This window comes from Andrena cerasifolii, chromosome 2 (genome assembly GCF_050908995.1).
Source record: "Andrena cerasifolii isolate SP2316 chromosome 2, iyAndCera1_principal, whole genome shotgun sequence".
Lineage (NCBI taxonomy): Eukaryota > Metazoa > Arthropoda > Insecta > Hymenoptera > Andrenidae > Andrena > Andrena cerasifolii.
Window position 1 is genome coordinate 25742580 of NC_135119.1, and position 27005 is coordinate 25769584.

At 43.1% G+C, this 27005-nt stretch overlaps 1 protein-coding gene across 4 annotated transcripts in view; it reads right to left on the minus strand.

Moving 5' to 3' along the window:
- Positions 1-10811: 10811 nt before the first annotated feature.
- The window catches only part of Ph4alphaefb (prolyl 4-hydroxylase subunit alpha-1), a 216296-nt gene continuing 200102 nt past the window's right edge, over positions 10812-27005 (minus strand). For 3 of the 4 annotated variants that reach the window (XM_076830978.1, XM_076830979.1, XM_076830977.1), the window contains 8 exons: positions 20114-20436; positions 15698-15865; positions 14211-14392; positions 13592-13858; positions 12749-12973; positions 12598-12663; positions 12098-12263; positions 10812-12023 (listed from right to left, as the gene is read on the minus strand). In XM_076830978.1, the coding sequence (XP_076687093.1) occupies positions 11929-12023; positions 12098-12263; positions 12598-12663; positions 12749-12973; positions 13592-13858; positions 14211-14392; positions 15698-15865; positions 20114-20436 (1492 nt within the window). In that variant the 3' untranslated portion in view covers positions 10812-11928. The remainder of the gene's footprint in view (positions 12024-12097; positions 12264-12597; positions 12664-12748; positions 12974-13591; positions 13859-14210; positions 14393-15697; positions 15866-20113; positions 20437-27005) is intronic. The other variant, XM_076830980.1, reaches the window with a different exon arrangement.

The window sequence follows — 27005 nt, forward strand, 5'->3', positions numbered from 1 at the left end:
AGTTAATTGGGGGAAAGAGGAGGCGGGGAAAGGAAAGCTGGAAGCTCAGAAATCTGTGAAATGTTAGGAACTTAGGAATTGTAGATAGGGTGCAGAGTTGGTAAATTGGAAATTGAGATTTCGGGGTGCTGGGATTCAAGAATTTCAAATATTCTAATTCCAAATAACTCTCCGCGCCCTCCTACACACTACTCGTGTTACCCTGTTTCCATTAGTTCACTTTGAGAAACAGAAATATCGAGAATTCTACGAACTTAAAGATCCTAAGTGAAGTAAAGATGTTTGTAATTGGAAAAATGACCACTCGTGGCTCTAGAATCTACAAAAAATTCTAAAAATTCCCTATCCCTTAAGGGGTCTCCCTACTTTGACGGACGAAAAATGATGCGAACTTCGGGAATTTTTTTAAAACAAAACCATTAAATGTATTTACTTCGAGCTTTGTGACTTCATTTGTCAATCTTTAGAGAATACGATGAAAAAAAATTGTATGCAAATATAGTAGTTATATCCGGAGTTATAGTGCTTCAAATAGAGCGCTTTACAAAAATCATATGCGCATTGTTAGCATAAAATCAACCGTTGTAGTTGTCTGAAATAGAAAATTTAAAAATTTGTGTAATCGGTATGAGTATGTGGCTATCGCCTGAACTCGATTAAATGATAAATACTGAAAATTAAAAAAAATGGCAGCGTTTCAAACAAACATCGATTTCTGCAAAAAAAATCGCTGTTTTTTTTAAGTCGCAGAGGTCTTATTTTCCAAAAAACCGAGTTAGTTTTAATACCAGCGGGAATGGAACATCTACTGAAGATATAATGCTAAGTTTGAAGTAAATCGGATGATTGGTATTTGAGATATCAAAATTGCTACCTAATTCCAAAATCATCGTTTTGAGAAAAACGTGTTTAAAGTTTTAGGTGCCGTCTTTTTAAATTAAATTTATTTTAAAATGTTGCCTAAATATGTACAAATATAAGCATGCAGTTCTGAATTAATATAATTTAAGGGTTTCTCTTAAAAAAAATCCCAAATATCGCGCTCCTTTGATGCCGTCAAGTTGGCGAGACTCCTTAAAACTCTGTAAAATAACGATCTAAAAGTAATCTTCAAAACATAAGAAGTCGATTTTACCTGAGGTGAATGTCCCAATTTCTGCTCATGTCCCCATTTCTGATCATTTCGTATTTTTCTTATTATTATATGCGTTACGTTTGTACTGCAGTTGCAACAAAATAATTCTAAATTATTTAAACATTTACGCGAGTGTTATTTTTCATGAGCAGAAATACGGACATTTAGAGGATTATATATTTAATTAGAAATTGCTAATAGTTAAACATCTTGAAATATCTTTCTTAAATAGTTGTTGAATTGGTTGATTTATTATTAAAGAATTAATCAATTACTCTGCAAATTTTGATCGCAAACAAATTTTTTACACCTTCTTTATGACGAGCAACCTCTTAAATGAGCAGAAATTGGGACATTCACCTTACCCGGAAACTTTTTTTATAAAACGCCCTATCGGACCACCAGTCAACCGATTCATTATACATGTAATGGAAGAGAAACGACTACACGTGGGCACGTGGCCCCTGAGCCGTCTTCGCCGAACAAAAGGATCACAAACAGCCCTGCCTGTCGTCAGATAAACGACCGAAATTGTCGAGAAATCCTTGAAGCGCGAAACGAATGTCTCGCTCCAGTTCCCAATCACCCACCGGCCGAACAATATTCTGTATTGAGGGGGGAGAGAAACAAAATTTCCCGATTGTAAACGACCCAGGGGTAGAACGCGTCGCGTCTACCTCGAGGGACACGGTTCAAGGGATAGAAAACAATTAGCCGGCGAACTTTTCGCCCCCTCGACCATACACCACTTCAAATAGACGCCATTTTACTTTTTATTCTATCTGTGATTCCGATGAATCGAGAGCTCGGCGAGTTGCTAAGGTAGGAGTGAAGTTATTTATATTTGGGGTGCGCGCGGTTGTTTGTTTAGGGGATGAAAAACAATTAGCCAGCGAACTTGTTGCCCCTCGACCATACACCACTTCAAATAGACACCGTTTTGTTATTTGTTCCATTCGTGATTCTGTATATTGGAGCTTTCATGAGTTGCCAAGGTAGGGGAGAAGTTATTTACAATGGGGAGGGGGGTGTCGTTTGTTTGGGCGGTAGAATAGCAATTAACTGAGGAATTGTTTGGCCCTCAATCAGATACCATTTTGAATAGATGTTATTTGAATGAATTGAAAGCTTCGTGGATTGCTTAGGTAGGGGTGAAAGTATTTGTGTTTCGGATGTACGCTGTCGTTTGTTTAGGGGGTAAAATAGCAATTAGCTGGGAAACTGTTTGGACTATGATCAGACACCACTTCGAAAAGATGTGACTTTGTTCTTTGGGCGAATTAAAGCTTCATGAGTAGCTAAGGGGTGAAGTTATTTATAATTGAAATATACGCCGTAGTTTGTTATACAATCGCAGATATGGCACAGCTTGGGGTGTTCCAACCCCATTCTCCGGGCTCCTTGGCGACCAGAAATACTGGTGCTATTTTTGTTGGGGTCGTATCGAGGATTTACGAATTAATCGGCGTAGCTTCCGACGCAATACTGCTTTCCTAAAAGATATTTGTTTACCAGGAACCTTCCACTGGCAGTGTTATTGCTTCGGGTTATAATACCATTGATTTGTAAAAAAATATTTTGTAATCTAAAAAACCAGTTTGCAAATCGATCTTATAAAACCACTTTGAATACCAAATTACTCGAAAACAAATCCTGAATTTAAAAAAAAAGCTACTCCAAAACTTCGATTTATATTTTCCCAAATAATCGTCTCTATTTTTGTTACATGCAGGTAGGTATATACTCCACGCAATAGTGTGACCTTTAACCTTTAGAGGACCGGCATTTTTTAAAAAAAATTAGTGGGTTTCAGATTCCAAATTTTGTTTATATATATATAAACAAAATTATAACATATATTTTGTGCAGAATTAGAGGACTTGCAAAGAGCTCCAAAAGGGGTTTTTCCGGCCCCGGAACGGTAATAAAATTTTTAACATTTTTTAATTTAAAAAATGCAGTATGTCTGGGAGTTTTTGATACTGTTGATTACGAATCTGTAGACGGATTGTAAAAATGTTTGACCTACATGTCAGTTTTACTGACCTAAACGAATGAACATATACCAAAATGCAGAGAACTTTGTTTTAGCATTACCCAGAGCTAACGACGTAGACATAGAAAGTTTTTGTATCATCATTTCTTCTTGTTTTCCATGTTTTTATTATTATTTTTGGTATTTTTGTGTGGTTTCAGTAGAAAGAAGCCTGATTCCATTCCCTGCGCAGCTCGAATTCCGTGGACACACCCACGAGTAGATTGAATTTTAACATACCACTTTCCCAACTTCCACTCTCTATTTACATATGTATTTGCATACAGAGCACCTACCAAAAAATGTCAAATTAACCTAAATTGCAAGTTTAAAATCCCCTGGGGCATGTATCCCAAAAGGACCCTCCTCTCAATACCCACAACATAAATATACACCCAACAAAAAATTTCAAATTAATTTAAAATTGCAACATTTAAAACCCCTAAGGCATTCATCCCAAAAGCCCCTTTCCCAAAATACCTGCAAACCTCATTACTGCTTGGTGCATCCACCCTTCACCCTCCACTCCAACCTCTCTGCACACATCTCTATAAATATTTATCGCCAGACATCGCGAAGGGCACTCCAGAACGTCCCAATCGAGTCGCAACTCGCATCGATACATTTTCCATGAAGCTGTTCCCTCCGCCTTTGTCAGCCCCTTGTTAGACACTGTGGTAGGAATAATGCACGGCTGGTTCCCTTCTACTCGCGATCCCCCTCCGCCCATTAACCTGGAATATTGGTCTGGCTTTCGGGGGTTGGGCGGGTGGGGCGCGGGGATCACGTCAATGGAGAGGTGGACGATGTACCGCGGCCCTTTAGGAGCCATTATCGTGGATGCATTTCGCCTGGATGACCGGACTCCCTAATACAGCGAGCGTTTGGGGCTGCGTTAGCCAGATAACGAGTAGATCGGCTGCCTTTCCATTGGTTTTGGAACACGCGACCCCCGCGACCCTTTGAGCGCCGACCTAGCGAGCTGGAATACCTGGGGTCCATTTGGACACAGGCGTCTGAATAGATTCGTTGGCCAACCTGTGCTTTATTGGAATCGAGTGATGCAGATCTGCGCCTATGCAGTGTTAAGCGGACGAGTGGGGGGGACGGAGCGGCCAATGGGTGGAGCGCCTCGATACTAGTTCCTTCGCTGAACCCCGAATCTAGTCCTCGTAGTTGTGGGCGAGCTTTGGGAAGGTCTTAGGAGGGATTGAAAGGGCTTTGTCGTTTCTTTCGGGGGAATCAGGTGGGAGCAACCCTCGTGGGTGGACGTTAAGTTTGGTTTACTAATACCCTGTAACAGGGACCGCAGCTAGGGAAATCGATGATGGACTCTGGGTCTCCGAGCGACGGCAAACTCGCTCTTCGTAATTGTATTATGGAAAGTTCGGTTGGAATCGCAGGCAGGCGGTTAAGAATTTAATATGAAGCCTCGGAGTATCTGACTTCGCGCAGAACACGTCCTCCTGTACTTCCCTTGTTTACTTCGCCGAACTCTATGCATGGCTAACTAACCATGCTTTAAGTCTGCCAAGTGGGATTAGCATAAAACGATACTGGTTCGAGTAAGGTGGGAGGTGATGGGTTCGAAGAGTTCGCTTTTAAGGGGAGCAAGATTAGGGATTTTTTTTTAGGAACCAGCGTTTCGATTCTTCTGAAATTTGGACCATGTTTTGATGCATCTTTGAAGAAGCTGCAGGTTTTTTTTTATTAATTTTTAACCATAAATATAGTAGTTATGCATGATCGACCATCACGTCGCGCAAAATTTCGTCGTCCGTTAGCGTGCATGATATTTATCTAACAGGTAATCCGAAACAGAAAAATACAACGCCATTTTATTTTTTACATACGTAGCTTGAAATTGATGAACCAGCAAAAAACAAAAAAATTTATTGAGGAGTGTGGAGAGTTTTCAAACTGAAATGACTGAGCATTTAATTTTTGCGATCCAATTTTGCGCCAATTTTCTTATGTAACAAAAGAAGTGTGGAACTTAGCGATATTATGGTTCATCAAATTGAAGCTACATATGTACAAAGTAAAACGCCGTTTCATTTTTCTGTTTCAGATTACCTGGGAGGTAAATATCATGCACATCAGCGCACGTCGAGTTTTGCGTGATGTGATGCATGACTCTTATATTTATTATTAAAAATGGATAAAAAAAACTGCCAGTTCTTCAAGGATGCATAAAAACATGGTCCAAATTTCAGATGAATCGAAATGCTAGTTTCTTAAAATAAATCCTAAATTTTGCTATATTTTTAGCCCATAAAGTAGGATTCCCTCTTTAGGCCTCGCCTGGCGGATGTAGGGTCTATTCGAAGCAACTCTAATATTTCTTCCTGAAAAAACTCAGGTATGTATAAATGGAATTGTGGGTCAAAATGGACCCAGTGTCCGATGTGCACCAAACTATCCACCGTCTAAAGGTTAAAGGGAGAGGAAATTGTTGAAATTATTAATTTAGTTAAGTTTCTTTCCAAGGAAATTTGAATTATTAACGAAATTAAATGCAGTTCATGTTTCCAATTAACGATTTAATTAGGGAAGTACGACTAAATTTGATCGAAGAAGGGATTCGGGAAGTTGGCTGGAAACAATCGTTCCTCGAACGTTAATCGAATTCTGGTTTAATCCAAATAATTTTCTAGGAGAAGGGAACATTACAGAGCGCAGACGTAGATCGGTTATCGGAAGCAAAATCTGTCTGCAACGAAATGGTCGGAGGGAAACAATCACCTACGATACAATAGAATGGCCCTTACACCTGAAAATGCGGAAAAATTCCATTTCACTAAAAAGTTCCAGTGGGATAAAATTTTGCGAACCTGTGAGCAATACGCATCCAGAAGTTTTCTGCATCGAAACTCTGAATTCGCCCAGAACTGTGGCCAAGCACATTTAATATTCCTCAAGAATAATCCCGCGTAGCTTGTTTACAAAAACAAAGAGCTCGGAGGAGATTAATCGCTTGCAAAGTAGCTAAACCATCCTATTCCTGCAAATCCAGTGCTCTAACAAGCTTACACCGTGCAATTATTTTAACACTAAGTACGTACGTCCCATAACCCAGAGGTGGGAATTTTTTTAAATAAAATTGAACCCCTTACGCAACGTCCATTGTGTAAGAGATCACGTAACACGCGTCGCCCCGCAACAGAGCATAAGCCTCTGCGCGCCTAGAAATAATTGAGTTCGTGCAGTTTACTGGCGTTCCGTGTAGGTATATCCCAGCGTATCGAATCGTTCGTAGGAAGCTCGCGGATAGAGTCTTCGTAAGTTCGTGTATCAAGATTCTCGTGGGAAGCAGCTCCCGGCCGTTGCACGCGCATTGGAATTTTTATCGAAAACTCGAGGATCTTCCTCTATCCAGGCAAGATGAACGCGTGCTCGAGCACGAAGAATGCGGAGCTAGAATCCCTGGGCAAACAGGACGAAGGAAAGCGGCTGGGTGGGACTGGTGAAAGGAAAATGGGGTGGCAGGAAGATTGGGGTTGAAGGAAAACTTGTCGGAGGGTGGAAAGTTGAGAAACGTGGAACAGAATTTAACTTCTTGGCTGAGGGAAGAATAAAATAAAATGTTAGCGCTGGAGACAATTTGAAGAGACGTAGCTACTGTTTCCAATCAGTTCTACGTCTTCGAAGATAATACGTGTAATACAGTCTCACGTTAAACAGTATTAATCTCCAGAAGCCTAGACCTCTGCACCACGATTAATCCTAAATCATTCTGCGAGTAGTCAGCCATGTTGAGAGCGCTGCGTTCAAGTCCCTTCATTCAGAAGGATGATGTTCTTTCACGCTCTTCCCCTGCACCCTTGATGAACAAAAAAAAATAAATAAATAGGAAGAGAACCTGAAACCCATGATAGCACCGCCCAAGGAAATGAGGAGGTGGATGAAAGGTTCGAGCGACACGAAGAGGATGATGAAGAAGAAGGATGATCTGAGGCTAACGAAGCTGTATAGCCTGATAGAGCAGCGAGGAGCGCAGAGATAAAGGGAGGACCCGCGTAGGCGGGCAGGAAAATATAGATTGCTCGGGTCAGAGGGAGACCATCATGGAAGGGATGAAGAGGAACGGATACGGATCGATCCGGAGGACTACTCCGTGGGCGGGCAAGCTTCCTCTCCCTCCGACCCCTGGGTCTGATCGCGGTGGGAAGAGGAAAGCGGATGCACCGTCTGTGTAACTCGGTTTCGATGGGAAATTGCGACCCAACCACCCGTTCGAATACTCTTTGGTTCCCTCCAAGGGAACTACGTTCTAGAGCCAGCCGATGGATGGTGGTCTTCGATTACGGGCGCCATTTATCTCGTCATTACCCCTGGAACAGCGGCGTTACATTCATGGACAATCACAAGCGATCGTGGGTGGCCAGTTCACCTGGCAAATGTCAAAGTTCGCGCTGCAATTCTGGGGCGAGCAGGAGATGGGGCTCGCTGAGCAATGGGGAGTGCTCTCTCGCGTGGGCGATGAGAACGAGGGCTTTGGAACAATGAGCAGCGCGGTGGATAACCGACGGAGATAACGGGGATCTTATCCTTTATTTCTCATTGCTTTTATTTTCCTTTTAGGGGGATAAGGATGAGGATTGCATGAATCCGAAGTGGAAGCTGCTTTGAAGTATAGTCTATGGTTCATTGTAGATTTTAAGTGATAAGACTTGACGAGATAAGACTTGCTGATAAAGAAAAATCTGCTTTATCGATTACTTTTAAATGAATAATTTATTTCTTGAATAATATCAGAAGTTTGTAATGCTGACGAGTAGTTCTCGTTAAATCTAGCACTGTTCCTGTATTATTTAAGTCGTGCATCATTGAAACACTGTGTTGTGACAATTCTGCGTTGGAAAGATGCTTTTCTAACTTCTATGACTCTTGTAACTTCGCATTTTATTTTATAAAAGATGAGTCCACTAATAATAAATCGTAGACTGGAAATTCGTGCCACATATTCATAAAGGAAAGTATAAACTAATAGGAACTCCCATCTAGAAGAAAACAGCTTCCCCCGCGTAAATATTAAAAGAATTTCAATGATCCACACGAGTGCTTAATAAAAAAATTTAAAAAAGAATAAAACCTACTTCAAAAAAATAAAAATGCACTAAAAAGTAACAAAGCATTTCTTCCCTTATTTAATCTACGACTCTCATATTTTTTAAGCCGGCGCCAGATTTACACAGTGCAAATGATGAGGCACCGACTTAAAAAATATGAGAGTCGTAGATTAAATAAGGGAAAAAATTATTTTGTACTTTTTAGTGCATTATTATTTTGTTGAAGCTGGCTTTAATTTTTTATAAATTTTTTATGTTTAACTTTTTAGTTTAATATATATTGACACAGCATGCTGAGGAGATATATGCGTACGTACATAAAATAATAATTAGGTGACAATAGTCTTTATTATTAACCAGACCTGGTAAAATATTGGGCTAATATTGATGCAGTGTAGGATGGGACCATCGGGGCGTCGCCCTCTTTCGAATGAAAAAAAGATCATCAAAATCGGTCCATATGCTGAGGAGTTATGCGAGAACAAAAATAAAGAAAAATACATACGGGTCGAATCATAACCTCCTACTTTTTGAAGCCAATTAAAAATGCAGCCTCCGACGCATAAAAACCACCAACACAAAACACATTAGTAACATGATTTACAAGAAAGGTCAGCAGATTGTTTCAAATTCAAATCACTGAAACAGCAATCATCAAAAACTCCTAATTTGTTTAAACGTTTATTACATGACATTATAGCTTATCAGTAAGATGAAGTAACGATCGTTTCATAAACGAGCTTACAAGCTACATTTTATGTAGGAAATACAGTGAGACCGTAGCCCGTGAAACAAGCTACTTTAGCTGATTCGGCCTAACAATCATCATTACGTGCGACATAACAAACGAATCGTAACAACACGCGTCCGTAGCGTTCCATTTCGCTCGAACGCAGTTCGACGCCTTCTCAAAAATCCACATCGGATGGAACGATATGATAACTCAGACTTTTATATTAGTTATTTACATCGTACTGCATTCAAGCATTCCGCGAGCATTCGCCTCCTGCTTGGCAATCGTGACGAACACAAAACTGCTTACCGAATTCAAATTTCGCGCTGCTGGGAGGCTGCTGCATCGCGACGAGCTCCATGGGCCGTTTGCTTTCACCGACTCCCTTCGAACCTAACTCTCGAATACAGCAATTAGAAGAAATCCTCCAGGGTTCCAGTAAATTTCACTTAATCACGGTTAATCACTGTCATTGCACCTACTGTCGCAGTATTATCGCCTCCACCAACAATTTTCGCACGCTTTGGATATTACAAAGAAACTTTTACAAAGACCCGGGCGTCCCGCTCTTTTCACTACACCACGCTGGCGTTTAACAAATGTGTACAGATTCCGACGCAAAGATTTGCGAACGCATCGATTCAATTGGTTCCTGACTACGGTCGGCAACGAAGGAACCAATCAGAGCGCACGTTACGTCCGCCATCTTTTGTTACCGTTGCCATGGTGAATCTTAAGTTTCCGTTTAAGGCGCGTAGCGTGCGAACTTACGCGCGATGTAATATCGGGAATTTTAGTGAAATATCGCGTTCGTGAGTGTTCATTGGTATACTTCATTGTTACTCTCGGTTCCGCGATGAGAAATACGAAAGTTTTCACGTTGAAACTTTTGCGACACTTTCTGTGAGTCAACATACTCGTCCTCGTCGGGGCTCGCGTCTTTGTTGCTTCGTACTCAGCATTACATTGAAGGACTTTCGGTACTCAGTACTGTAAACATACTGCTAGGCTGTTTGCTAGAGTTCAGGTAGCTGGGGAGCGGCAAACTAACTTCTGTTTTCATATAGCGATGCACTGAAAGTTGCTAGAAACGAGTTTGCGTTTTGTTGGTAGAGTCAGATGCATGGGAGAAGGTTGTACTTAAAGGGCTCTCTCGGAGGAAAGATACTCTATTCTTACACACCTCAAGTCCTCTACAATATTATAATTACTATACTGCTTAATTCGTAAGATTCCCTTCGCGGTCAGAGTATGAAGATCGTTTAAAGATCATATTACAGTACATATTTATAGTTACTTTTTATGGACTACAAGATTGTATTAAAGGAGTACGTAGGTCTACTTCGCGAATTCCATAGTCGTAACATGAACGATCTAAAAGTAAACTTTTCCTTTACGACTCTAGCCCTTCGAGTACAACAGATTTCCCTTCGCGCATCTTACTCCGACACCAAGAAACAAAAAAAATACCACTTCGGGTGGTCATTTCTTTTAAATCACCCTGCAATATTCGGCGTGGATTAATCAAATTTTGGTGTTGCGTGTGAAGCTGTTGAAAGTTCACAAGGATTACTGTCTCGCGAAGAATGGAAGGGATCCTCGTTGAATTTCCCGCGCGAGGTGGTCAGCAGAGGATCCAAGATGGCGGCGGATGGCGCGAGAAACGGTGGCGGCATTTACGGTACGTACTATTTGGTTACTCGAATATCTTCTACCCAATGAGAATCTCTTTCGTTCCGATATGACGGATAAAAAGCTCACGAATAACGGCTTACATCACTAGGGTGAAATATCACTGGTGCAAAGAGACGCGCTATCACCTCGATAAACTCTATCTTCCCTTCGTCATTCCTCCTCTTTTATTTCTTTTTACAAGCGATTCGTATACAAGACGCTAACATCTCCAATGAATCGTTGACGCTCCTCACGATTACATATCGCTACTATTTACAAAACGACCCGATCGTAGTGAGGGGGATGGGGTGAAAAACGTGTCGTACAAGAAGGAACGATGCGGTTAAAGACGTAATAATTAGAATACTCTTTGATGAACACAGGAATGCTTGATTCCGATTTTCATTCTCGCTCAATCCCGTTCCCGAGCGAGCTCCGTGCCGTTAACCCTCTCGATGTTGAGATTCGAGCGCTCGCGGTACCCCGCGTGCGGGAGTTTCATAATCGTATCCAATAAGCATGCGCGCGCAACGCCTATAGGAGTTTCCCGCACGCGGCGCACTGTTCGAACCCATAAGGTTCACAGCACCCAAAGAATTAATTGCGGTTTAAATGCCAAGGGTCTGGTACTCGGTATACGCATTCTTGCGCACAAGCACGACAGTCTTGTACTGAGTTAGGATAAACTGACTGGCCCAACATGTGCAATATGTTATTGCTTTAATTTCTAACATACGCTACACCTAAATGCTGTGCTTCTGTAAAAATCCTAGGGGCTAAGGGGGGTACTTTATGACGCGAGATGCGAAGTTGGAGTGAATTTTCAGGGTCCCGTTAAATAATTGACCAAGAAAGGAAATAGAGATTTCTGCGGCCGACGATTTTATGCTTCAAGCGACCCAGGGGGAGAGGTTCTTGTATAAATGCTTCCGCCGTGCGTAATAAACGGTGGCAGGTGCCGAGTTTGCGGAAACTTAGAATTGTGGGCGTTCCTGCCTCGACTTTCGGAACGTGAAACGCGCAGAATGAGTCGCGCGACCGATATAAAAAAATTGCACCACTGCCCTCCGATTACACTGCGCTTCGCGTTTCCTTTTTGCTGACAGGATTTGTCTTAGCCACAGGTCAGTGTGCCCTGATTTGTCCATTGGAGACATTTCACAATGGCGTAGAGGTGTCCGTTTTTCCTTTGCGCTCGAACAGTCGAATAGAGATTTGAAAACGTGTCTCTTTCTTGTTCATTTCACTAACGTCGTTGATCCAGAGAGTAGAAGCGGATTCAGTGCCTGACGTCAGCTTCGTCCGCCGCTTGGTTCTCCAGGGTGCAGGGCCTGAGGAATTCTTGGCCTCTCTCGTGGAGCCACTTGTTTGCCACTAGAATGAAACGTATGCGCTTTGATCGAATGAGAAAGTTCTTTAGTTTCGGACTGTCCCAATGGTTCACGTACCCCACTTGGACCCAGTAAGTACCGGGCAAGCTGCGTGTCTGGTCTTGAAGTCTCCTTCTCCGTTAGGCTTGAGGTTGTACCAAAAGGCGGCGCTGCCTTTCTTGGGCCACAGGGCAATGTTGATAGCCGTGAAGACGGTGCCACCACCCTGTTCCACGTCGCTCATCTGGAAGAATTTAATTGTCAACTCCATTCTCTGTACTGTGTTAGACACGTAGTAGAGCAAAGCTTGCAGTTGTATCATAGCTTTTTTCGTATGGAAGATTGGGGGTGTACATATTTTGGAAATAGATAACCGGAGAAAGTAAATATCTGGAAAATAGGTAGCTGAAGGAAGTAAATATTTGGGAATTCGGTAGCTGAAGGAAGTAAATATTTGGAAATTGGGTAGCTGAAGGAGGCGAATATTTGGAAATTACTTCTATTTCGAATTCATACACGTGTGTTTCACAAGTCTCTGTAATCATAGTACTCGTTTACTAAAGAAATAAGGTACTCACGTAATATAGGACCGTAGCGATACGGTTTCCAGTTCCCAGGCTCTTGAAAGCGTTCGTTTCCTCTTTCTACAGAAAGACAATGGGTTCTGTTAATCGGCCTCGATGGTCCTCAAGGAACATAATAGCGTACTGACGTGAACCCTTGACTTACCCTCGCGAAATCGAAGTGCGGTTCATAATGGCCGCCGATACCGTAATTAACTACTTGCAGTTCTTCGGCGGTGTCGACGCTCATGCTCGTCATGTGCTCCACGCGCCTGCTTACCGCCGCTACGTGCTCGTGCTCGTGCTCCTGCAGCCACGCGCTCTTACTAATTCTATAATTCGCTATCTCTAAGGCACCAGTTTTGTAGTTCTGCACCGTAGCACGCTTGAACTGAAACGTTAAAGTGAGGGAGCAGCATTTAGCAACGTTAATGTGAAGCATTGCATATGAGTTAGTGGTTTAATAGGGTCGCTTTAAAATCACTTGGGGATTTCAGGGTTTTGCAGAGATTTCTAGGTTACTCGGAAGTTGGTTAGGGTTGATTAAGGTTTATTGAGATCTCTTCAGGGTAAATTAAAGTTTGTCGAGATCTCTTCAGGGTCAGTTACGGTCTCTTCAAGGTCAGTTAAGGTCTCTTCAAGGTCAGTTAAGGTCTCTTCAAGGTCAGTTAAGGTCTCTTCAAGGTCAGTTAAGGTCTCTTCAAGGTCAGTTAAGGTCTCTTCAAGGTCAGTTAAGGTCTTTTCAAGGCCAGTTAAGGTCTCTTCAAGGTCAGTTAAGGTCTCTTCAAGGTAAGTTAAGGTCTCTTCAAGGTAAGTTAAGGTCTCTTCAAGGCCAGTTAAGGTCTCTTCAGGGTCAGTTAAGGTCTCTTCAGGGTCAATGGATACTTCAAGGTCATTCGAAAAATCATGTCGGTTATTTTAAGGACCTTTTACGGGCCCTAAGGAAAGTGACCTTGAAGAGACCTTAAGATCGACTCGAAGTAACTTAAATGTATTCTCAGTCCCGTACCCTGGGTTGAGCCATTCTCTTGATCGTCTCGATTTCCTCGTCGTATATCACGTTATGATACACGACTATCCTCGGGTCCAAGTACGCCTCCTCCTCCTTGAACGGGGCGATCTTGAGGAACGGGATGCCGCGGTCAACATAGCGACACTTCAGGTTCTTGCGAACTTTCGGCGGGATCGAGAACTCCCCACGGCACAGCCTCTCGTACCGTTCCCTCTCCGTCATCTCCTCCCAGGGCTTCACCTTCTCCTCCGTAACAGTGAAACGCTGAAAATTTCGAGAGAAAAATACAGAAAATCAAAATCAGCCATGTACACTTCCCATTTCCATTTCATTCTTATCAAGTCGCCAAGACGTGTTCCCTGGAATCCCAAAACCCAAAATCACAGTACTCAAAAAATTGTACGCTACTGTCCACTCGAAATAGAAGTTAGTGCAACGGTGGTCTGCTTCTTAACAAAAGTACCTACCGTGTAAATCGAGGTGATTCAAACAATTTATGTTTTTTGTTCGAGTAAATTTTACAGTTTATGTTGGTCCATAGATACACAACAAATTGTTAGACATTTTGCCATTTTCATACAATTCGAGTACCGTGCAAATAGAGTTACTTGCTTACTCGTCTTACTTGCTCAGGGATGGCAGTGTCGTCCTGGCCGTCCTCGCCGCGTTTCTTCTTCGACTGGCTCGCTTTGCTCTGAATTTCCTTCTGGTAATAAGCCCGGTTGCCCAGAGCCCGCTCGTGAGTCGGCACCAGCTCCAAAAGCTCGTTCGTCATGCTTAAAGCCCGGGCTACGTTCCCTGTACAATTGAATAAATTTCATTAGCAAATCGTGTTACCCTTCCCCGTCGGGGGCACGGGCACGTAGTATTTACACGGGCCGATATCGAAGTTTCGCCTGCTACCAGGCGAACAGTATTATTAACAAACGACTGCTCCTGTCATTCTCTGATTTAATACCTCGAAGGATTGCTCGCCGCCAAGGCTTCGAATTTTCAGCGATCCGGGGGCAATCGGTTCGCGATACTTCGAGGGAAATTTTCAGCGAGAGCTTCGACGTAACCGGGGGCACCTTTCCCGAACAAGTTCATGGTAACGAAATTTCCTTCCCAAGATTGCACGAAGAGTTATGTCGACATTGGTCCCAAATGCGACGACATTAGCCCGCATTTTAATACTTCCCACTTGCCAACAAATTATTATTTTATAAAAAGTGTAATATAAAAGTGTAGCTCTAGGAACTATTAGCGCGAACAAGTGTGAACCGCTCCGTTTCAAACCCAAAGCATGTTAATGCCACTTGTGAATCCGCAGATACGTGTGAAGCCGCCTTTAGGGTTCCGCGCACCCGTCAATGAAAACAGCGGAACATGAATGAGAGGCGGAGATTCGCGCCGCATACGACCCCAAGCGAGGCTGGCCTGTTTATTTCCCCACGTTTTTCCTCAGCGCCGCCTGTCTCGTCGCTCGAATCTGTTTACTTTAGCGGGAGTCTCAGCTGACCTACTTCTCGAATTTCGCTGACCACGCGTGCAGCGGGTGAACGGGAAATAGGGAGGTGGCTGGAGTCATCCAGGCGCGAAGGTAAACAGGTTACGAGCGCCAAGGGTGTTGTTCAAAACGTGGGAACGTAAACACGCCACACTTAGGGTCGTACCGAGCATCCATCGCATTTTTCATTCATCTTCCACCGATCCCATTGACGAGTAAAGGAACCCTTAAAATGGCGCGCTGAGTTCTTCGATCTGTGGAGATCCAAGCAACTTGGCGGTAGGATTTACAACCGCGCTATATTTCTGCTGCTAAGTGTACAACACGATTCTCCACGGGCGCATTTAAACGGGAAGGGAGAAATAAAGCTGCAGAGAATTTGCGAACTTTGTTACCGCGGACACGTGAGTAATTTAGTTTCTAATTTACAACGCGCGAGTTTAACGAGCTGGCGGGACATTTTTCGCCGCCCCGCTGCCTCGCAAATCTCTTCTAATTTTCCGAGCGAATTATTCCGACGCGCGTGGCCGGCGAAACGAATCGTTCGTGCAATTTGTCGGACGCGCTTGTTTCGCAGGGGTTGGTTATGGTTCAAGTTTGAGAACAATGGTAACCTTGCATGTACGTCGAGAATGCCAAGTACTCCAGTATGTCCGGCTTGGACGTGGTGGTCGCGTTCTGCTCCTCCTGAAGGCGGTCCATGGCCTCCTGCATCCACAGCACCGTGTGGTAGTAATCGCGGTTGTGATAAGACTGCCGTCCGAGCTCGAAGCAATCGCTGGCTGTGAAATAAAATGAAACGAGTCACGATCTTGTTCGAGAGCTTCGCGATCGGAAAGTTGCTACGAATTCTTCTCCTTCCGCAATGCCGCGTGGACGATCTTTCTTCGGTTCGGGTAATACGATGGGATACACAGGGTGGGGTTAAAAATAGGAGGAATTGTCTTGGCGAAAAGTTTAATTTTATAATCTATATTCAATACTATTATATAAAGAGAGAGCCGATTTTTATGTTCGCGCAAAACTCAAGATCTATTGAACCGATCTTCCTCAAATTTTAACACGTTATTTCTGCATACTCTAGGATGGACATAGGATTTGTAACATGTCTCAGAAACGCGTTATTAACGTGTAATTTATGCGTAAACATTTCATGTGTACGGCTGTTTTGCAGACCACGTGACCCGTGTTTACGACAGTCTACTTCGCGCGCGCATGCGCATATTCGGCCCGCAGCAGTACCGTCATGTCACCACCAGATGGCAAAGCTTTTCGCGCGCTTTCTCGCTAGAGAAGTGGATTACCCCGGGTGCGATCAAATCTGTCAAAACCATCCACTCCTGCTCGACAGTATGCAATACTAGCTTTGCTATTCAGCTTCACCCGAAATTTAGATTCTGATTTTATAAAAAAATTGTTTTTTATTTATTTATCTTTTTGTGAAAATAACCACGTTCATCTGGATTAGGTAGGTATAATGAACTGGAAGAAATTTCGTGACCCCTGAGTTTACCGTTCGAATGTTTTTAGGCGACAGACAAACACACAAACACTTTTTTCTGCTTTATATATTAAGATACACTGGTAAATCCTGGACTTATAAGAGTGAATGTTACCGGAAGGTTTGCACTGAAGAATTATGATCCAGGAATTAACTAGGTATGTTAACTTAGGAGAAGTTCAAATAGGAGCGATGGATAATATTTGCCATCATTGCTCCGGCAGGTGATGCGCAACAACAATTCATCCTAAAGTCAGAAAATCATTATACCAAGAATGTTATCTTTTCCGAAATATTAGGAAGAAATCAAGCTTTTTTCAAGATACTTAATTTCTTTAAAAGATATTAATTCTAATAAACATGAATTCGTCGAAGCCGAGATAGGGGATGCTAGTTAGAAACAAAAACAGGATCAATTTATTTCGCGAAGAAGAATGAAAACGGTGAGCAGTAAATATTCGTTATAAGTTCGCCAGAAATATGGTCCATCATTTGACCGAATTTTAAAGTTCGACTCCCCCGCGAAACTAAAGTTCCCCGACGAAGAGAATATATTCCACGATTCCGACCTGTTTTCCCATGAACATCCTCGCCCCAGTTCCTGATTGTCCCGCGACTCTGAGCCCACCGTGTATAATTCATGATGCCATTATCATAATTACATTCGTAATAACTGTCGCGCCGATAGGTGGGACAGGGGGGGGGGGGGGGGCGCGAGGCGTTAAAAATTTGAAAGTTAAAATTGAAAAACGCGGACGGAAGGCTGCCGCGTTTCCCGGACTCCCTTGTATCCGCTCGGAATCGAACGATCCCGCGGGATGGGAAGTTCCAGCGAAAGTTTAAAGCTTCCTCTTCGCCGTCTTATTATGTATTCTAACTGGCCTCGAACCGTGCAACTTCCTCGACGCTCTCTTCCCCTTTTTTCACCCCCCCTCTTCGTCCCGCCGCTTCTCGCCGTCGGCGCGGTTTCAACGGCGAAACTTGCTTCGTTAATTAATTTCTTCGCGTTTTTCGCGAGCCACAAAGGCGAGGCACCCGGCCCTCCCCGCCTTTTCCGTTTATCTAATGAGAAAGTTTTCCGACTCCGCGAATCGTATCGCGTCCTCGCCCCGTTCCGAGCAGTTAACTGTTAGAGGATCCATTGACGCGGGCTGGAAACATTTGTCTCGGTGAAACAGTGCTTGGGCAAGGGACGGGAGCTTTGCGTTGCTGCAGGGAAGTTTGAAAGGGAATTGTTGAGACTGGTGGTTTCTAAATATGGTGTTTCTGTCTTATAATTACTTGTTGGTTCATGCGTTCCTTTGGAATCTGGTGGAAAAGATATTTGAGTTGTATACAGTGGCTCGCATTAATATTCGGACACTTTTTAAAATCGCATAACTTTTTTAGAATTGGTCCAAACAACTTGAGTTTTTTTGAGAAGCTAGAAGGATTAGTTTGCTGACTGACGCGTTTCGTCGTTTTGAAAAAAAATGTATTTGGTTGGAATAGCGAAAAGAATAGTAAAGGTCGATTTTTAAACTTTTTTTTGTAAGCTTGTAATGAAAATTAAAAAAAAAAACGTTTGTAGGTTGCAGTAAGTTGTATACGTGCCTAAAATTTCCTCAAAATCGGTTAACGTTGCTCCGAGCTACAAACGTTTAAAGATCGCAGAATAAGGTCGAGAATCGCTGATTTGGGGAATTTTTTCAAATTATTACTTTTTTCGTCGCATCTTCTAAATTCTGGAGAGAATTATCAAAAACGAAACATATTGGTTATTTCATTTTTTTTACTACAATTAGTTCCTTTTATGCCCTTTAATTTCGTATAAATTTTATCCCCGAGTGTTCCCTCATAAGAAAAAATACAAATAATAATACGAAAAACTAGACAAATCTGTGCTAGAATATTTATTTTTAAGACACTAAGCTTCGAATTCCTACAGATTTAACTGATAGTGATGAAGATGTATAAGAATGAATAATTAAAAATTTGTGTTTAAATGTATTTAAAAAATATATTTTTGTATTTGTTTTACTTTTATTATGTTCAAAAATACATTTTAATGAATTATTTTATGTTAAAAATTATTTTTTTGCGTATAAATATGAATATCATGTCAATTACATGTAAATAACTGTATCTTAATGGAAAATTGCTTTTTTCCCTATATACTCGTTACACTGTGCGCACGCGGCATCCAACAAGCGCTTCCACCAAGCACATACCTGCCTCCGAGTTCCCAAAGCCGACTTTCTAAAAAAACGAAGGAAGCCTCGTATCAAAAGCCACGATCCGACATTTTTAATTCACTTCTTCGTATAGAAAATATTTCCCCAAATTCTCCATTATTAGTAAAAAAAAAACATTATACAAATTACTTCCAAGTCACTTCATTGTCCCACTCCCCCAAACACACTCTACTCAATACACAAAAAAATCAAGTCCATGGGGATCCTCCTCGAACCATTCAATATTCATCCGATTCTTTTCCGTTCCCCTCTGAATAATGCACACGAACGGCCAGGAGATCGCGCCGGTGGAAAAATCACTTTCTTGTCGCGGCAAAAAGCGAAAGCTCGGAGGGTAATAAGAAGCGACCAGGGGTTGAGCGGAGGGGGAGGTGGCTGCGACATCAGAAGTTGCGAATTGCTGCGGCAGCGCCAAGCCCGCGGAGGGAAATCGGTGGTACGAGACCCCTGGAACGAGGACAGGATGCTGATAAAGGAAACCGCGTAAATTATTCATAGCGTGGGGTCTTTAAGCGAAGGTACAATCGGGGGTCAATATTCCTGTCGATTCGCAACGTTTTGCCCGTTCCGTTACACCCGAATAAATAATTCACGACGAAAACGCAGCACCGTACTTTCGCTCCCTCCCCCGCACCCTGTTTCTTCCCATTCTCGTCCCTTTTCCGTTCGTCTGGCCCGCTGGACCGACCGGGCGCAGATGGACCGTAATGAACCGTTCCTCCCCGTATGCTTTTTCCGTTTGGCGTGTTTCCTTTTTTGCGACTCACTCGAATGCATCATTTGGCACAGGAAGAGGAAATTAACGTTGTTTAAACGCCACTACTTTTGGAGATTTGCGTCGAGGGGGGTGAAGCGTGAGGTATGATTGAGGGTTCTTTTTTTTAACACTTTGCTTTCAGTTTCTTGCGTGGGTGATTGTGAAGAAGTGTTTTTAATTGTAGTAGTTTTATGGGAGGTGTTATGGCACAGGGTTGGGTTGGAGCAGATTTCTTTTCGAGGGACAAGAAGTAGTAGGTTCCGAGGATGAAGAAGCGTATTTTGGGTTGAATATTAAGCACAGAGAAAAATAGTATAAGACTCCTACGTGTCGCATGGCTTTGGCGTGCATTTTCGCGTTTAAAGTTTCTGCAAAGCATCGGAACTATCGTTCCAGTATTTCCCAATATTTGTTTGGGGGCAGTTAAGCGTTCAAAATTGTTGAACAGCTGTGAGTTTCATTTCAAAGCTCGACAAACTCATGAAATCTCAACCAGACCATTCTGCTTCCACAACAAAAAAGCAAAAGTAATACGAACCAGTCAAGCCAGTGCTGTACTGGACCCCATTCAGCACGCCCCTGGCGACCTGCGCGGTCTCCAGCTTGTAGGTGTCCTGGAGCCTCATCAGAGCGACGGCCGCGCCATTGAGGTCCTCGTCGGTTGGGAATTTAAGGTCGTTCCGCGAGGTGGTGATGTTCGCGACGAAAGACTTGCCCACGTCCTGGGTTATCAGATCCTCGACGCGTTTCCAGTCGGTGGTCAGCCGTTTCACCAGCAAGTAGGCGTTGATCGGGTTCGACAGGTACTGCTGGATGTTCCTGGACGCCTCCTCGTGTTCCTTCGCGTACCCCTCCACGTTCCTGAAACAACGAGACACCCTTGATCGAGCCTTCTTCCCAACATCGAGTCTAAAGCCTGCCTTGGTATTTATCCCCACTTCGAGGGTTCCTTCAGATACAAATTAACTTGGGAATCCTTATAATAGCTTTCTATTATCAGAGACTTGTACTGTGTCCAAAATTGGGGATTCTGCAGAGATATAGTACCTAATTCTCCTCCCCTTCCTAAGGATGCTAGCCACCAAATGTGTTCTTGGCCAATTATCCTAAAGCTGCACTTATTTAATCACACTTCTACACTCTGAGAGTCTTAATCCATCAAATACACAGATCGAGACGTTAACCATACACCACGTGCGGAAGTCCCTCAGTCCCATTTGCCGACCACACTCGCCCAACGCCCATAGGAGTTTCCCGCACAGACCACGCAGAATGTGTAAACACAATGGAGACTTGTTTATACATGAAGTTTTGGAGCCGGAGCTACCTGGATCCCCTGCTTGGGGTATTCGGTGTGCGAAATGAAGCGGTTCGACGGAAAGTAAAACAGACCGACAACGTCTGTCTCCCCCTCTCTTCCTCCTTCACTTTCGAGTTACCTGCAGCCCGTGGATTTCAGTTTGCTAAACAAAATTCCACCAACCCCCGATTCCTACTACGTTTCCAATTAACGCCACGCAATAATTAAGCGGACAATTCGGCTCGATGCTTAATTAACGCGGCTGGTCGCGACCGAGGAGAACGCTGATTTATACTCACCCGCGGTGATTACCCTTTAATAAATTTAGGAAATTCAGCCGCGCTGCTGAGAGGGGAGGGGGAGGAGCCTGCAGAAACGACGTCCCGGATGCTTTTTAATTTAATCTTCCGCTCGGTGTGGAAAGGGGTTGCAAACGTCCATCCCTCTGCCCTCCCTCTCCCTCTCGCTGTAATCCACCAGATGTTCCTCGTGATTCAAGCAGCGCCCACCCCCATCCCCACACCCACTGTTATCATTTTTCCCACGACGCTTCGGACAACCGCCGTTTCATTTCGCGCCACTTTCTCGCGAGTTTACGTGCTTATATAAATTTAGGGGTGAAAGGAGCTGAAGGGGAGATATTGCACGTGGTTTATTCGTTTACGCGATTTGCTGATGCGCGGGATTCTGCGTGAGGAAATAATGAAGTATTTTTTTAAAGAAGTTAGAATTCTTGGGGGTTTAAGGAGTGGTTATATTATTTGATGAAATTGGGTGGTAGATATTTAGACTCCTAGGTGAATAGTACTCCAGGGGGAGATTAATGGGGGTGGTACTAAGGGGGTTTTGTAAACAGAATTTATTCGATGAAGTGATAATATTATTCACAGTTGTGTTATTTAATTGGGTGGTAGATATTTGGATTTTTTGGCGGATAGTACTCTAGGCGGATTAAGGGTGTGCTAATGGGGGTTGGTAAATCGAATTTGTTTAATGAAAGACAATGTTATTGACAGAGTGCTAATGGTTGTTTTGTAAATAGAATTTGTTTGATGGAATACAATATTATTGGCCGTCGTGTTATTTAATTGGGTGGTAGATATTTGGAGTTTTAGGGTAATAGTACTCTAGGGGGATTAAAGGGTTGCTAATGGCTGTTTGTGAATTGAATTTGTTTAATGAAAGACAATATTATTGACAGTTGTGTTATTTAACTGGATGGTAGATCTTTGGACTTTTAAATAAATAGTATTTTGAGTGGTATTATAAATCGGAATTTAGTTGACAAAAAAAGGTTGCTGTAGATATTCTAACGACCCACGTAAATCCTCTGCATTTCAACATAAGGTGAATGTCCCAATTTCTGCTCATGTCCCCATTGCTGCTCATTTCGTATTCAAAAAAAAAATGGTACAAATGGTGAGTAAAAATACATACATCGCTATTTTTCGTGAGCAGGAATACGGACATTTCAAGCATTATATTTAATTACAAATTACTAACAGTTAAACATCTTGAAATATCTTTCTTAAATAGTTTTTCAATTGGTTGATTTATTATTAAAGAATTAATCAATTACTCTACAAATTATGATCGCAAACAAATTTTTTACCCCTTCTTTATGACGTTTAGCCTCTTAAATGAGCAGAAATTGGGACATTCACCTTACCGGAAGCTCGATGGCGATAGTAGTATGCTTGAAAGGCGACCTGATATCCAAAGGAACGGGGGTTGGAATAGGCAAAACGGGGCAGAAAAGTTGCCGGTTTCGGGAATCATGCAGCACGCGAACTTTCCAGCGGTCAGGCAGCTGAAAATTGAACAGTTTGAACACGAGAGTCTCCCCCGACGTCTTGCAGCGCAACGCGCGGTATTGTTAAGAAGATAGACTTCCTGCTTTCGCCAGTAATTTAACTTGAAAACTTTTAGGCGGAAAGTTGCCGCGTTGCGGGATCCTCGGAAGCGATAACTCTTCTCGCTGATCACGAAACTTTGTTGCAGTCGAACGAAATTGAAACTGGTCGCCGACATTCGCTCGGGATGCATTGCTATGTCAACGTTCGCATGTTTGACAGAAGAGTAATTCTATCCTACATATTAAAAACGTTACAAATTGTAAAAAAAATAATTAAATAAGGTCGTGTGTTCGACTGATAAAGCATACTATAAGTCATAGGTTACGAGTACCCGGAGGAAGAGTGAGGTCTCCAATGCGCAGGCCCAGAGAGAGGTGAGAGGTAGTGGGGATAGGCACGAACTACATTCGAGGTTTGATATAATTAAGAGGCTAGCAAACAAAGACTACCCACTATCTCTGTATCAGCGAAGTCCAGGTGGGCGGTCCAAGGACGCTAGCATCCACAGTGTCTTCTACGTGCAAGACCACACGTAGTGTTGGCTAGAACCGTGATTTGTGAATCACGAGTGATCCGATCACGTTCGTTCTCAATCACGGTGATTTTTCACAGTGATCCGTGATTTTCGTGATCGCTTCTGATTGGTGCAGGCAGAACAGTGATCCACAATTTTCGTGATCTGATTGGTGGAAAGCATAACTGCTCTTTGCACGCGCCAAATAACCCCCATTTCTACTTTCTCTTGAAACATTCTCAGGTCCTCACTGTGCTTATAGAATCTCAGTTGTATATTTTGAACCAATGTAATCGTTCTTGATCTATTTAAATTAACGAATATTTATTCACTTCAGTTAAAAAGTATAATGTATAAGTGAATACTTTAGCCAATGAAATCAGTTACTAGAGTTTCCCATATCCGTTGCATGTCCGCCGCTTCGTTGGCTTCGAGCACCTCCTTCCACGCAGCACGCTGAAGACGCTATGGATGCTAGCGTCCTCGGACCGCCCTCCTGGACTTCGCTGCTCTATATAAAGACTATTGCTTGGTACACCGGTATCATTGTATCAAAACACTGTTAGACGACCCTTCTGAACTAAATGACCCAAGAAAAGTAGAATCTAAGATGAAGCTGAACAAGTCACACGATTCATCCTTCACACCCCCCCATCATCACTCATCCAACACTCATTTCCAGCTATTCTGCGATATCCTCGGCACATGGCCGAGAGCAACATCCCTCAGTGTCGTTGGAACGATTTAGCGATCCCAGACGCTTCGCTCCATGTTCACATTCGCCCCCCGTCCAATCGCGATCGCGTTCTCCAACAAAGACCGATGATCCCCGGTGTACCCTCCGCCCTTCGTTTCCGGGGTTTAAAGAGAAATACAAAGGACTTGGCAAGATGACGAGGGAATTATTCAGTCCTGTTCTCCATTTTGCCGGGCACTGGGCGCAATAGGCAATAACTGCCTGCCGTAGATAACGACCAACCGTCGGTGCCATCCCCCGGCTTCCCAACCCCCGCCAGCAGGGACAGAGATAATTCGCGAAGATCGTTCTAGCGCGCGGAGGAGCCGGCAGGGGACCCGGGCCATCCCTTCCTGGACGTAATAATACGTCGTCCTATGGGAGAGGCGCGTGCGTGGCTCGCATGCAGATATTCAACGGGACTCGATTAATTCCCCTGCGATATTCCTTTCGAGACCTCTTTTTGCCCGCGTGCCACAGGGGTCGCCTGTGTAACTCGAATCCTTGGCGCGCCTCGACGTTTTTGCGTACCCTGGACGCTTCTAGACGGTCACTTCTCTTGCAGCGGTGTTTAAGTGGGATTTCAGGTTGGTGTGTGAACGGAGATCGTTGGATGTAAGTTTGTGTGTTATAGATTTGGGGGGTTATTTTAGTGTGTTTTGTTTTCGAGGAATTTGGAGGGATATTGCTCAAAGCTTGAGGGATTAGTGGGATGAGTGGGGTGGATTAGAAGGGAATGGTAGTGGTGGAAGGGAAGGATAGGTAGCGGAGGACGAGTAGTGGAAGGGAATGTAGATGGGAGTAGACTGGGTGGAGAGGAAGCAGAATACATGGAGGAGGGAGTAGAGAAGACGGAGTAGGTAGAGGGGAGAGTAGAGGGAACAGAGTAGGGGAAGCGGAGCAGGGAGAAGGGAGAGTAGTGGAAGCAAAGAACATACAGGGGAGAGTATAGGAAGCAGCGTGGATGGATAGAAAAGTAAAAGGTGCAGAGGAAAAACTGAAAATGAAGCGAGTAAAGGCAAAACAGAAACTATGAACCGACTGATCCGTAAACAATTTACAGCTGCTAAGGTGAATGTCCCAATTTCTGCTCATGTCCTCATTTCTGCTCATTTCGTATCTTTCTTATTATTATTTGCGTTACGTCTGTACTATAGTTGCAATAAAATAACATACATCGCTATTTTTCATGAGCAGAAATATGAACATTTAGAGCATTATATATTTAATTACAAATTAGTAATAGTTAAACATTTTGAAATATATTTCTTAAATAGTTTTGAATTGATTGTTTTATTATTAAAGAATTAATCAATTACTCTGCAAATTTTGCTCGCAAACAAATTTTTTTCACCTTCTTTATGACGAGTTACCTCTTAAATGAGCAGAAATTGGGACATTCATCTTAAAAGAAACACAGGAGACAGTATACTACTCACAAGAAACACCGCGAGTGATTAGGACAACGAATAAATGGATTAAAAAGACCAAGAACCCAGAAAAGGTAAAGAAAGAATGTTACGTTTGAAAAAGCTAGAACTGAAGAAGATGAAAGGCAATAGGGATATTAGAGCAAAGCAAAAGTCGAAAGAATCGAAGAGGATGAGACCGAGGGAAGAAGAAAGCGATAGGGAAACAGACAAAGGCGAGGGGGGAGTCAGATGGACGATAGGAAAGGACAATTTCATTTCGAGAGCCACAATGTATTCCACGGATCGGAGATCCCCCTGGCGATGGGAAGCGGTTTCCGCGCGTTTTCTTTCGGCTCTCGTTTTATCCGGTCGTTCAACCCTCCCCCCTGAGATCGAGTACGGTGGTAGGGCGCAGAAGGGGGCCATTTGCGTGATCGGTTCGACCGAGATAACGAGGGGGGAACGCTCATGCAAATGCGATCGAAATGGAAACTCCGCGCCGAAACACTGTGCTTTATCGTGACTTTAATTCGACGTAATTCGCTCACGATATGATGCACAGCTTTCGACCCGCGATCCCAGCGACCGATATTCCTCGCCAGATTCACGGTGTCTCATATTCTCGGCAGGAAATCAGCTTATTGATCGCGGTAATAATTAATTTCGCGTGACGCGTTTTTTCCAGAATTCTTTAATCTTTCTTGGCGCTCCAAGGACTCTACGGACTTTTCTTTCGAATTCTGGGGAAGTAAACTACTGTGTTCAGGAATTGAACTAAATAGATGCTGTGGAAATCCTATTTCTTTTTTCTTCATCATTAATTTCTAATATTTGTTGGTTTCTTCTTTCCTCGTCACTTAGAAATCAGTGGATAAATATCAATGCAAAAGGAAATTCATCTTTAATCATCTTTAATTCGCCTTTAATCACCTGCAAACACAATCCAATCAACCGAAGAACCAAATTCTACTAGATACACTCTCGCACACTTCGCCGCAACTTCCGAACTATCGGACACTGAGCAAACCCCACTATAACAATCCTCCACTCCGAAATTCCTCAACAATCAGCCCGTCCCAGATCCGCTGCCCCTGAAGCCCAGCAACAACCCTCTGCACGACTCTGCCGATCCATTATTTATCAGGCAGTTCTACAAAAACGAGAAAAAAAAACTCGGTCCATAATTCACTGCAGGCCGCTTATTATTCGAGCCTCATTATAAGTGACCAATTATTCAGCGATGCCACGGAAAGTTGGCTATTAGCAGGTCTTAGTCCCCGAGACCGGCGTCTTGAGCCAATAGCGTGGCCATTAAAAGTCCCCTGCGAAAATTTTCAATCGCCTCGAGACGCATTAAGGCCGATGAATAATTCCGACGATGCAAATCGACCGTGTCTAGCATTAATATTCCCCCGGTCGGACCTTGTCGCTGCTAATTCATCCAACTTTCGAGATAATTTTTAAGATGGTGGTCAGCCACGCACTAGCAAGAGGATTACGTCCACTTGGACGAGAAGGCCTCGAGAAAGTAACGATTGCACAAAAATGGTTCAAATTTTATTTTTTTTAAACTGAAATAATTTTTTCTTAAAACCGCAATGTCTTCTCTATA